At 53.2% G+C, this 13574-nt stretch overlaps 1 protein-coding gene across 3 annotated transcripts in view; it reads right to left on the bottom strand.

The window, feature by feature from the left end:
* The window catches only part of AP2A1 (adaptor related protein complex 2 subunit alpha 1), a 45102-nt gene extending 34738 nt beyond the window's left edge, over nt 1-10364 (bottom strand). For all 3 annotated transcript variants that reach the window (XM_010369509.2, XM_010369510.2, XM_030942811.1), the window contains exon 1: nt 10142-10364. In XM_010369509.2, the coding sequence (XP_010367811.1) occupies nt 10142-10208 (67 nt within the window). In that variant the 5' untranslated portion in view covers nt 10209-10364. The remainder of the gene's footprint in view (nt 1-10141) is intronic.
* Between the last annotated feature and the right edge of the window lie 3210 nt (nt 10365-13574).

Raw genomic sequence — 13574 nt, 5'->3', positions numbered from 1 at the left:
TGTCCAGGCTGGAGTGCAGTGGTGTGGTCTTGCCTCATTGCAGCCTCGACCTCCCGGGCTCAAGCGATCCTCCCATCTCAGCCTCCCAAGAAGCTAGGAATACAGCTGCATGCCACCATGCTTGGCTAATTTTAAAAGATTTTTTTTGCAGGGGGAGATGGGATCTTGTTGCCCAGGCTGTTCTCAAACTCTGGAGCTCAACTGACCTGCCTACCTCGTCCCCACAAAGTGCAGGGATTATAGGCGTGAGCTGCCATGCTCAGCCTGTTTTGCCTTTTTTTTTTTGAGACAGAGTCTCGCTCTGTCACCCAGGCTGGAGTGCAGTGCACAATCTCGGCTCACTGCAACCTCCGCCTCCTGGGTTCAAGCATTTCTCCTGCCTCAGCCTTCCAAGTGGCTAGGACTACTACAGGCGTGCCACCAGGCCCAGCTAATTTGTGTATTTTTAGTAGAGACGGAGTTTCACCATGTTGGCCAGGCTGGTCTCAAATTCCTGACGCCGTGATCCACCGGCCTCGGCCTCCCGAAGTGCTGGGATTACAGGCGTGAGCCACCGCGCACGGCCCCTGTTTTGCTTTTGTAATGTGGCAAGAAAATTTCAACATATGCCAGGTGTGGACAGAGCAAGACTCTGTCTCAAAAAAAGGAAAAAAAAAAGAAAATTTCAACATATATATGGCTTGCATTTCGGTGCTGGGTTACACCACTCATATTCTCAAGGTCATCACTATTCCTGAGTGATGAAAATATATTTTCCTTAAATAACAAAATCAAACCCTCTCATTCTCCTGCTCAGTCCTCCTGCTCAGCCGGGCGAACTATTCGGGCCACCAGGACCCTGCCTGAGTTCCCCCTTACATAGTAAGGGTTTGCATGTTCATTTCCTCCTGGATCGGAACACCAGTGCCATGAGGCCAGGGGTGTACGGCTGCTTCAGTCCCCACAGTGTTCCCAGGGCCCAGGGCAGCCTAACACAAGGGAGGTGTTGAATGCGGATTTGTGTACCAAAGCCATCACACAATATCCAGCTGGAAACAGGTGGGGCTGGGGCTCAGGCCTGCATCTGTCCCGTTCTTAAGGGACACCAAATTGAAATGTTTGACTTTCTGTGCTCTCCACAGAAGCCAGAGGGATCGTGTGAAAACCTGAGTCAGACCCTAGCACTTTTTCTCCTCCAAACCCTTCCATGGCTCCCAGCAGGCTCAAAGTAAAAGTAAAGTCCTCACTGCAGCCCACAAGGGCCTGCACCATCTACCCTGTTCCCTCTCTGGCTGGATCTCCTGTCTTCTCTCGCCAAGGCAGGAGCCACCCTCTCCTCCTCCTTTTCTAAGTCCCTGCTGCACTCCAAGCACAATCCTGCCTCAGGGCCTTTGCACAGGCAGCTCTCTCCTCCAGAGCCATGCATGCACTGTCCCCCACTTAATTAGATTATCTGCTTCAACGCCACCTTTCCAGCGACACTCTCTGACCAGCCTATATAAGAGCATCATCCTGAACATCCCCAGGCCCTTTCCTTGCCTCATTTTGTACCAACACCTACTCCCACCTGTCTGGCCCCCGAAATATTCACCTGTGTAGTGGCCCATCTCCCCTCTAGAATCTAAGCATCCTAGGGCAGGGACTTGTGCTCACTGCTGTAGCCCCATCACCTAGAACAGTGCCTGGCACCCAGCTGGAACTCAAGAAAGACTGGTTCCATCATTCATTCATTCATTCATGCATTCATTCATTCATTCAACTGGCAATCATCTCCTGAGGCCTCCCATGGGCTAGAACCTAAAGAGGACAAAGCTGGGAACCCAGGGAGGAGTCAGACCTAGGGCCTGGGCTCCAGGGCCTGGGCTCGATGTCACCACTGCAGTGGATCACCATTTGGAGTGGGATGTGCTCTGGTGGAAGAACTCAGGGCAGTGAGCAGCCAGCACCCCACTCCCATTGGCTCACTCACCCAACTCTCCTAAGACCCCCCTCCAACCAGACTCTGCCTAGATAGGAGGTAGTACCAGCCCTTGCTCCCTGTCAGATAAGACTTCTGCTGTATTCCTGCTGCAGACAGGCGGACAGAACACGCCCTCAGGCTGGGCCCAGCCTCAACCTCTCTCCCTCCTTATCTGCAGAATTTACCCTCCCTGCCCTCCTGAGAGCCTGCCTTTCACCTTCTAGACCCTTCCCCCTAGCCCCACTGTGCCCTTCAGATCCTCCTGCAGGCTGGCTCCACTCTTTCCTCTGCTCCACTCTGAGCCTGGCCTCTCCTCACCTTCTCCCCCACATCCCTCCCCACTTCTCTTCCCTGCTTGAAACCTTCGCCAGCGCTCTCAGGACAAACACGGACCTAGCCCCTGCCCACTCCCCAGTGTCAGAGCCCATGCCTCTCTGCACCAGCCACACGGCCCTTTTCTCAGGGTCTCGCTGGGGCATCAGGGCCTTTTTTTGTTTCCAGAAAGAATTCTTGAAAATAGAGAAGGGGACCAGGCACTGTGGCTCACTCCTGTAATCTCAGCACTTTGGGAGGCCAAGGTAGGCAGATCACTTGAGTCCAGGCATTTGAGACCAGCCTGGGCAACATAGTAAAAATCCATCTCTGTGAACCCGGGAGGCGGAGCTTGCAGTGAGCTCAGATTGCACCACCGCACTCCAGCCTGGGCGACAGAGCGAGAGTCCATCTCAAAAAAAAAAAAAAAAAAAAAAAAAAAAACTCTACAAAAAATACAAAAAAATTGGCCGGGCGCAGTGGCTCAAGCCTGTAATCCCAGCACTTTGGGAGGCTGAGACGGGCGGATCACAAGGTCAGGAGATTGAGACCATCCTGGCTAACACGGTGAAACCCCGTCTCTACTAAAAAATACAAAAAACTAGCCGGGCAGGGTGGCGGGCGCCTGTAGTCCCAGCTACTCGGGAGGCTGAGGCAGGAGAATGGCGTAAACCCGGGAGATGGAGCTTGCAGTGAGCTGAGATCCTGAAATCCGGCCACTGCACTCCAGCCCGGGAGACAGAGCGAGACTCCGTCTCAAAAAAAAAAAAAAAAAAAAAAAGGCCGGGCGAGGTGGCTCAAGCCTGTAATCCCAGCACTTTGGGAGGCAGAGACGGGCGGATCACGAGGTCAGGAGATCAAGACCATCCTGGCTAACACGGTGAAACCCCCTCTCTACTAAAAAATACAAAAAACTAGCCGGGCAAGGTGGCAGGCGCCGGTAGTCCCAGCTACTTGGGAGGCTGAGGCAGGAGAATGGCGTAAACCCGGGAGGCGGAGCTTGCAGTGAGCTGCGATCCAGCGACTGCACTCCAGCCTGGGCGACTGCACTCCAGCCTGGGCGACAGAGCGAGACTCCGTCTCAAAAAAAAAAATAAAAAATAAAAAAATAAAAAAAAATAGCTGGGCGTGGCCGGGCGCGGTGGCTCAAGCCTGTAATCCCAGCACTTTGGGAGGCCGAGACGGGCGGATCACGAGGTCAGGAGATCGAGACCATCCTGGCTAACATGGTGAAACCCCGTCTCTACTAAAAATACAAAAAAACTAGCCGGGCGAGGTGGCGGGCGCCTGTAGTCCCAGCTACTCAGGAGGCTGAGGCAGGAGAATGGCGTGAACCCGGGAGGCGGAGCTTGCAGTGAGCGGAGATTGAGCCACTGCACTCCAGTCTGGGCGACAGAGCGAGACTCCGCCTCAAAAAAAAAAAAAAAAAAAAAAAAAAAAAAAAAAAAAAAAAAAAAAAAAAAAAAAAAAAAATAGCTGGGCGTGATGGCATGTGCCTGTAGTCCCAGCTACTTGGGAGGCTGAGGTGGGAGGATAGCTTGAACCCAGGAGGCAAAGGTTGCAGCGAGCTGAGATCGCACCACTGTACTCCAGCCTGGATGACAGAACCAGACTCTGTCTCAAAATAAACAAACAAAAAAAAAGAGACGGGGTCTTGCTATGTTGCCAAGGCTGGTTTCAAACTTCTGGCCTCGGCCGGGCGCGATGGCTCAAGCCTGTAATCCCAGCACTTTGGGAGGCCGAGACGGGCGGATCACAAGGTCAGGAGATCGAGACCATCCTGGCTAATACGGTGAAACCCCGTCTCTACTAAAGAATACAAAAAACTAGCCGGGCGACGAGGCGGGCGCCTATAGTCCCAGCTACTTGGGAGGCGGAGGCAGGAGAATGGCGTGAACCTGGGAGGCGGAGCTTGCAGTGAGCTGAGATCCGGCCACCGCACTCCAGCCTGGGCGACAGAGCCAGACTCCGTCTCAAAAAAAACAAACTTCTGGCCTCAAGCAATCCTTCTGCCTCCACCTCCTGAGTAGCTGGGACTAGAGATGCCCGCCATGGCTCCCGGAAGTTTAGGATCTTTGCACATGCCCCATCTCTGCCTTCACATCTCTTCTGCACTGCCCTCAGCCTAGGTAACTCCCCCACTTCCTGCCCACACAGCTCCAAGGGTCTCTCGTGAAGCAAAGCCAAGCCAGAGCTTGCCGACCACACAGAGTCCCCATTTTCTCAACACCATGGCCCTCTTCCTCACTGGACTTAGGACAGCTGCAAATTCTTTCCCCCTTTAAAAAAAAAAAAAAAAATCGAGATACGGCCGGGCGTGGTGGCTCACACCTGTAATCCCAGCACTTTGGGAGGCCGAAGCAGGCCGATCACTTTAGGTCAGGAGTTCGAGACCAGCCTGGCCAATATGGTGAAACCCCGTCTCTACTAAAAATACAAAAATTAGCCGGGCATAGTGGTGGGCGCCTATAATCCCGGCTACTCGGGAGGCTGAGGCAGGAGAATCACTTGAACCTGGGCCAGAGGCAGAGGTTGCAGTGAGCCGAGATCGTACCACTGCATTCCAGCCTGGGCGACAGAATGAGACTCTGTCTCAAAAAAAAAAAAAAGAGAGACAGATACAATTCACATACCATAAAACACCCTTTTACAGTGAACAATTCAGTGTTCTTTAGTACATTCATGATGTTGTGCAACCATTACTACTATCTAATTCCAGAACATTTCTTTTCTTTTTTTTTTTTAAGAGATGAGGTTTCACCATGTGACCTGGGCTGGATTCAAACTCCTGGGTTCAAATGATCCTCCTACCTCAGCTTCCCAAGTAGCTGGGACTACAAGCATGTGCCACTGCATCTGGCTATAGGCTTTTTCATGAACCCAAAAGAAGCTCTGAATTCTGCTGGGCACAGTGGCTCACACCTGTAATCCTAGCACTTTGGAAGGCTGGGGTAGTGGATCACCTGAGGTCGGGAGTTCGAGACCATCCTGACCAACATGGAAAAACCCTGTCTCTACTAAAAATACAAAAATTAGCCCGGTGTGGCGGCGCACACTGAGTAGCTGTAATCCCAGCTACTCAGGAGGCTGAGGCAGAAGAATCGCCTGAACCTGGGAGGCGGAGGTTGCAGTGAGCCAAGATCACCCCATTGCACGCCAGCCTGGACGACAGAGTGAGACCTCGTCTCAAAAGATAAAAAAAGAACCTCTGCATTCATAAGCAGTCACTCCGCATCCCACTAGGCCTCTACTCTAGGCAAGCACTAATCTCCTTTCTGTCTCCATGGATTTGCCAATTCTAGATAGTCCATCTACATGGAATCATATGACACGTGACCTCCTGTGTCTGGCTTCTTTCACTTGGTGTCATGTTTTCAAGGTCCATCCCTGTGGCAACATGTAGCAGGACGTCATTATTATTATTATTATTATTTTTTTTTTTTTGAGACGGAGTCTTACTCTGTCACCCGGGCTGGAGTGCAGTGGCCAGATCCCAGCTCACTGCAACCTCCACCTCCCAGGTTTACGCCATTCTCCTGCCTCAGCCTCCGGAGTAGCTGGGACTACAGGCGCCCGCCACCACGCCCGGCTAGTTTTTTATTTATTTTATTTTATTTATTTTTTTTTTTGAGACGGAGTCTCGCTCTGTCGCCCAGGCTGGAGTGCAGTGGCCGGATTTCAGCTCACTGCAAGCTCTGCCTCCCGGGTTTAAGCCATTCTCCTGCCTCAGCCTCCCAAGTAGCTGGGACTACAGGCGCCCGCCAACTCGCCCGGCTAGTTTTTTGTATTTTTTAGTAGAGACGGGGTTTCACCGTGTTAGCTAGGTTGGTCTCGATCTCCTGACCTCGCGATCCACCCGTCTCGGCCTCCCAAAGTGCTGGGATTACAGGCTTGAGCCACCGCGCCCGGCCTATATATATATTTTTTTTAGTAGAGACGGGGTTTCACCGTGTCAGCCAGGATGGTCTGGATCTCCTGACCTCGTGATCCGCCCGTCTCGGCCTCCCAAAGTGCTGGGATTACGGGCGACGTCATTATTTTTTATGGCCCGGTAATATTCCATTACATAGACCACATTTTGTTTATTTCTCAATTGACGGGCATTTGGCCCGTTTCCGTTTTCCGGCTATCATGAATAATGTTGCCGTGAACAACCGTGTCTGGGTATCAGCGCGAAGGACAATTGCAATTTGTATGTTGCACCTTCTCCCCCGCGGGGCTGGGAGCTTCATGGGGGGGTGGACAAGTCTGTCCTATTCACCAACGTCCCCAGCATTCAGCACAATTCTTAAGACATATGAGCCGTTCAACATACGCTTGCTAAGAAAAGGCCTCTGGGACGGGCGCGGTGGCTCAAGCCTGTAATCCCAGCACTTTGGGAGGCCGAGATGGGCGGATCACGAGGTCAGGAGATCGAGACCATCCTGGCTAACATGGTGAAACCCCGTCTCTACTAAAAAATACAAAAAACTAGCCGGGCGAGGTGGAGGGCGCCTGTAGTCCCAGCTACTCGGGAGGCTGAGGCAGGAGAATGGCGTAAAACCCGGGAGGCGGAGCTTGCAGTGAGCTGAGATCCGGCCACTGCACTCCAGCCTGGGCGACAGAGCGAAACTCCGTCTCAAAAGAAATAAAATAAAATAAAATAAAATAAAATAAAATAAAATAAAATAAAATAAAATAAAAAAGAAAAGGCCTCTGATTCTCCAGTCCGAATTCCTGCAGCTATATTACTTCCAGTGCCCCAAGCCTGCATCTCCCCTCTGTCCTCTGGCTCCTCTCTGAGGTCCTGCAGTGACGGGATGATCTCTTTCCTTCCCCAACCCCCATCATCAGATCCCTTTGCAAATCCTGACAGTTTTTCCTTCAAATTGTATCCCAGGCTGGGTGCAGTGGCTCACGCCTATAATCCCAGCACTTTGGGAGGCCAAGGAGGGTAGATCACTTGAGGTCCGGAGTTCGAGACCAGCCTGGCCTACGTGGTGAAACCCCGTGTCTACTAAAAATACAAAAATTAGCCAGGTGTGGTGGTGGGTGCCTGTAATCCCAGCTACTGGGGAGGCTGAGGCAGGAGAATTGCTTGAACCTGGGAGGTGGAGGTTGCAGTGAGCTATGATGATGCCACTGCACTCCAACCTGGACAACAGAGACTGTCTCAGAAAAAAAAAAAAAATGTATCACCAACCCACTTCTCACCAGTCCCTTCTCACCCCGTTAAGCCAGCACTATCTCTCACCCAGAGGCCTGCAACATCCTCCTAATTTGGTTCCCTGCTTCCACGGCTACCTCTAGAATCTGTTCTCACAGCAGCCAGAGGAATTATTTTAAAACATCAATCGGTCACGTCCCTCCTCTGCTCAAAATATTCTCACGCAGACAAAGGCCAAAGTGCTCACCATGGCCCAGAAAGCCTTTCCGGATCCTGTTCCCACTCTTCTCCACTCCCGCCCTCTCTACCCCTCACTCCCTCAGCTCCAGCCACACTGACCTTCTCCCTCTCACTTGGAACACATGTCAAGCATGCGACAATCTCAGGAACTTTGAACGCACCTCCCCGTGCCAGGACCCCTTTCCTCCAAAATCCAAAGGGCTTGCTCCACTCAGATATGACTTCCTCCACGAGGCCTACTGAGTACCCTCTCAATCCTAGTCCCTCTCCTGCTCATTTCCTCTTTATTTTTCTTCACAGCACCAGTCAGGTCCTGAGGTTGTATCTCAGGGTGTTCCCTGTGCATATGTTCTGTCTTCCTCCGGGAAGGGAGCTCCCAAGAGCAGGAGTCTCTTTTTCTTTTTTTTATTTTTGGAGATGGAGTTTCACTCTTGTTGCCCAGCCTGGAGTGCAATGGTGTGATCTCGGCTCACTGCAACCTCCGCCTCCCTGGTTCAAGCGATTCTCCTGCCTCAGCCTCCCGAGTAGCTGGGATTACAGGCGCCTGCCACCACACCTGGCTAATCCTTGTATTTTTAGTAGAGATGGAGTTTCACCATGTTGGCCAGGTTGGTCTTGAACTCCTGACCTCAGGTGATCCGCCTGCCTCGGCCTCCCAAAGTGCTGGGATTAAAGGCGTGAGCCACCGCACCTGGCAAGAACAGGAGTTTCTGTTCATTATTGTCATCCCAGCGCCTAGAACAGGGCCTGGACAACACTAGAGCGATCAAAAAGTATTTGTCAAGTGAATGAATTAATAAATGAGCCTTCAGAGGCAAGACGCTGTTATGAAGTTTGCAGACAAGAAGACGTCCTGAAAGAGGTTAAATGACTCCTAGGGATTCACATTGCTGGTGGGTAACAGAGGCAGCGCATATCTGCTAATAGTGGCCCCCAGCTACTCCACAACCCCCATCACTCCGCCCCTTGTCATAACAAGTGATCATTTCTCCTTCAACTGATACCCAACCGTTTCCACCCTCCTGTTCCCTGAGCACCTACTACATGCCAGATCCTTCCATAACAGTTACATTCTAAAACAACAACAATCACTGGGTACTTTACAGCAATTACTGGGTACTTTACAGCAATCACTGGGTACTTTACAGAGCTGCTGTTCAGAGCCAATGGAGGAAAAACAAGAGCCAAGTTCCATCTGGGGCCTGGAACGCGTGAAAGGCCTGACTCACGGGCATTGTCACAAGCCCCTCAGGAAGATACAATCAGCAGTGTCTCTTGACAGATGAGGAAACCAAGAGGTGAAGTCCCTCATTCAAGGTCACACAGCTAGGGAGTGGCAGTGCTCAAACGCCAACCAAAGTCTGGCTGACCCCAGAGCCCATGCAGATCCAGCCTCTGAAGACTCCTGGCAGCTCCAATCTCCAACAGCCATTCCCAGGAGTTGAGAGCTGACTTGCCGCCAGGCTTCCCATTGTCACGACAACTCTTCCTAGCAGAGACCACTGTCCCCATATTACTGTGGTCAAACAGAAAAGGGCTCAGATCCCTGCCTGTCCTGCTGCCTGACCCCTGACCTCTCTCTGGGATTAGACTTCCCCTATCCCCAGTTTTCCAGATCTCTACCTCTCAAGCACTTCAGAACCCAACGCCTTCCTTGAGGTCTGGGCGCTCCTTCTTCTGCCCTTCCCCCAACCCCCCACTCTAACGTCCTCTCCTTTCCAGGCCCCCGTTCCCTGTCACAGGTTCTCCCAAGACCTTCCACCAGCAGCTCTTTTCCTCTGTGTTCCTTGGGTCCCTCCTTTCCCCTTAGCTGCCCCTCCAGCCCCCTCCGCACTGCCTTCCATATCTTCTAAGCAATCTCCCACCCTGAAGCCCCTCTATCCCTCACCAGGGTGTCCTTATAGTCTCCCCCTCCCATCATCTCCCGGCCTCAAACTCGTGGACTTTCACCCACTCTCAGGCCTCCTCTATACCACTGGCCAGGAGCCTCGGTGACCTATCTAACCCCTTTCCCCTGTATAACACCCCCTATCCCAGGCCCTCAAGCCCTGCTCCATTAGGCTTCCGGCATTCCACTTCCTCTAGGTCCCCTCTGGCTTCCTCCCATTCCATCGCTCCACAGGGCACCCCCACTATGTACTTCTTTCCCTTCTTCTCTACATTAGGAATCACTCTAACCCCATCGTTTGTACGATCCCCCAGCTTTTCAGTCTTTCCCAGGGGACACCTCTATGCTCCCATCCCCGGGACCTCACTGTCCTCCTCCCCTTTCAAGCCCTCCCGGACCCCTCTAGCTACTCCGTGTCGTCACCTCAAGAGGCACTCTATGACACCCCAAGCCCCTGACTGCCCCCCACCCTAAAGTTCCTCCCGGGGCCCATCTATGCTCTCTTTCTGCGACCGTAGAGCTTTTGATCCCCCGGGTCCCTCTATGACCCCCAAACCCCTCAATTTCACGCTCCCCCCTCCCCCGCGTCTCCAGTGTCCCCCGGCCGCGCGCTCACAGTTCCGGATGTCGGAGATGAACACAGCGAGCCCCCGCATCCCATCGCCCTTGGACACGGCCGGCATGATGACGGTGGTGTCGGCTCCAGGCCTGGCCGGACAGGGCACACAGCAGCGGGGGCTGGCAAGGGGGGACCGGGCGGAAAGGACCCCAGGCAGCGCCGAGGAGCCGAGCCGGCCGCGGGGAGGGCTGGCTGGCGGGCGGGCGGGTGGGCAGGCCGTGGCACCGCCCCCTGCCCCTCCCCTCCGCCCGCCGTCCGGAGCTCTGAGCCTCCCATTGGTTTAGGCTCCTGCCGCTCACACTCGCGTTTCTCCCCCACTTCCTCTCTCATTGGCCGCTAAGCAAAGGCACGACCCTGCGATTGGTCCAGTGTTCCGCTATTTCCGTTTGGGGAGGGGGGAGGAGGCGTTGCCCGAGAGACGGGCGGGGTTCGATTGCGCATCATGGACCCGCCCCCTTCGCGCGGCCAGATCAAACACTGATTGGATCGAGCGGCTCTCCAAGGAGGGAGGGAGGGTTGTGAAGGAAGGCGGGAAACGGGACTAGGAGGCGGGACTTAGATTGACTGGGACCAATGAACGGGTAGAACTCCCTGTCAGGCGTCGCGGATTGGCGAGATCTGTTCTACTTCAGCTCTCTATTGGGTGGCTGTGGGGCGGGCGGAAGGCGAAGATCAGTAGAGAAGAAACGAGAGAGGGTGTCACTCCGCTCGGCTGGGATAGGTGGAGCGACGCCTGCAATTCCCTGCTGCAGAGAAGGGGTTGGGCGGGGCAACAGAGCGTGCGGTGTTTACTGCGCAAGCGTCTCGTGTTCCCTTTCTCCATCCACTGTCACCCCCGACTGCTAAAATCCTCTTCTAGGAAGCCTTCCTCCCCTCCCCCCTTCTCTGCAACCAACGTGTCGGGACTTGGGTTGTCAGGAGACCTAGAATCTCAGAGTGAAAAACAGTAATTCAAGTCTAGTCCCATTAAGCAGAGGTTAAACCTTAGGTCGAGAGGGTGAATGACTTGCCCAGGGCCACACAGCTTGTAAGTCAAAAAGCAGAAATAAATGTAAACCATATCTTGGCTTACTTTTCAATATATGTTGCCCTTTTTTTTTTTTTTGTCCAACCACAGTGTCTCTGGGGCAGCCTCCATTGTAGCAGATATCAAACCAAAATTGATTCTTTCCTCCAGACTGGGAACTCCTTCCGGGCAAGAATGGGACCTGGCGTTGAAGAGTTTTCAACAACATCTGTTGAAGGAATGGGTGAACCTGCTTTGGCCCAGCCCCAGCCTCCATCCCCAACCCCCAGCTCCCCAGAGACTCTTCGGTAAACTAGCTTTTGGGAAGGCAAAACGGCCAGAACTCCCAACGCCCCGGGCGATTGAGAAATTTGGGACAAAGGGAACTGGAAGAGTCCATTTCTGTCACCTCTAGGAACAAAACCACCCCATCAACCTTTTCTAATCTCAGAAGCCAAGCATTCCTGGAATGAGTCTTGGGGGTGTGTCCGGGACCTTTGGAATGGCCATTCTGAATCCTGGGCGATGGAAAGGAGGTTGAGAAGAGCCCACCTTCCAGGCTCAATGGATGCGTCCATTTGGGTTTCCAGGAATGGGACCTGGGAAAGTCCATTTTGGATTCCAGGAGGACAGACGTTGCTCAGCTGTTGGAAGAGTCCATTTCTAATATGGGGGGGTGCTGTTTGCCCCTGAAGAACATAAAGCAGCCCCGTTAAACACAGGAAAAAGTATTAATCCCAGGACTTGAAGAAGTTTGTTTTGTTTTCTGAAACAGAGTCTCCCTCTGTCGCCCAGGCTGGAGTGCAGTGGCGCGATCTCGGCTCACTGCAACCTCCGCCTCCCGGGTTCATGCCATTCTCCTGCCTCAGCCTCCCGAGTACCTGGGACTACAGGCGCCTGCCACCACGCCCGGCTAAGTTTTTGTATTTTTAGTAGAGACGGGGTTTCACCATGTTAACCAGGATGGTCTCGATCTCCTGACCTCATGATCCGCCCTCCTCGGCCTCCCAAAGTGCTGGGATTACAGGCGTGAGCCACCGCGCCCGGCTTTTTTTTTTTTTTTTTTTTTTTTGAGACGGAGTCCCGCTCTGTCGCCCGGGCTGGAGTGCAATGGCCGGATCTCAGCTCACTGCAAGCTCCGCCTCCTGGGTTTACGCCATTCTCCTGCCTCAGCCTCCCGAGTAGCTGGGACTACAGGCACCCGCCACCTCGCCCGGCTAGTTTTTTGTATTCTTTAGTAGAGACGGGGTTTCACCGTGTTAGCCAGGATGGTCTCGATCTCCTGACCTTGTGATTCGCCCGTCTCGGCCTCCCAAAGTGCTGGGATTACAGGCTTGAGCCACCGCGCCCGGCCTTTTTTTTTTTTTTTTTTTGAGACAGTCTTGCTCTGTCGCCCAGGCTGGAGTTCAGTGGCTCAATCTCAGCTCACTGTAACCTCTGCCTCCCAGGTTGAAGCGATTCTTCTGCCTCAGCCTCCCGAGTAGCTGGGATTACAGGCACCCGTCATCATGCCCGCCTAATTTTTCTATTTTTGTAGAGACAGGGTTTCACTATGTTGGCCAGGCTGGTCTTGAACTCCCAACCTCAGGTGATCCGCCCGCCTCGGCCTCCCAAAGTGCTGAGATTACAGACGTGAGCCACCCCGCCCGGCCAGGAGTTCTTTTTTATAGAAAGATACATAAAGCGTTCCAAGAACTGGAGTCCATTCATGACAAGGAAGAAGTACTTTCTCCCGGGGGATAAGGGCATTTAAAATGTCTGTTAGCAGTGATGTTTGAACTAGTCTTTTTGAGAAGTGTGAAGAGGGACATCCAGGGACCCAGGAAGAGGAAAAGTCTGTCCCTAAATAGCAGGGCAGTGCTTGCTTCCACGGCACATGTATCATGATTGGAACTGGCCGGGCGGGGTGGCTCACGACTGTAATCCCAGCACTTTGGGAGGTCGAGGCGGGCAGATCACGAGGTCAGGAGATCAAGACCATCCAGCTAACACGGTGAAACCCCGTCTCTACTAAAAAATACAAGGCCGGGCGCGGTGGCTCAGGCCAGGCGCGGTGGCTCAAGCCTGTAATCCCAGCACTTTGGGAGGCCGAGACGGGCGGATCACGAGGTCAGGAGATCAAGACCATCCTGGCTAACACAGTGAAACCCCGTCTCTACTAAAAAATACAAAAAAACTAGCTGGGCGAGGTGGCGGGCGCCGGTAGTCCCAGCTACTCGGGAGGCTGAGGCAGGAGAATTGCTTGAACCTGGGAGGTAGAGGTTGCAGTGAGCCGAGATCACACCACTGCACTCCAGCCTGGGTGTCGGAGCAAGACTCCATCTCAAAAAAACAAACAAAAAAAAATTATGGCCGAGCGTGGTGGCTCACACCTATAATCCCACACTTTGGGAGGCTGAGATGGGTAGACCACTTGAGATCAGG

This window comes from Rhinopithecus roxellana, chromosome 12 (genome assembly GCF_007565055.1).
Source record: "Rhinopithecus roxellana isolate Shanxi Qingling chromosome 12, ASM756505v1, whole genome shotgun sequence".
In the NCBI taxonomy this organism is placed as follows: domain Eukaryota; kingdom Metazoa; phylum Chordata; class Mammalia; order Primates; family Cercopithecidae; genus Rhinopithecus; species Rhinopithecus roxellana.
Note: the sequence above shows the minus strand (reverse complement) of the source record. Positions and strands in the feature narration are given on the sequence as shown.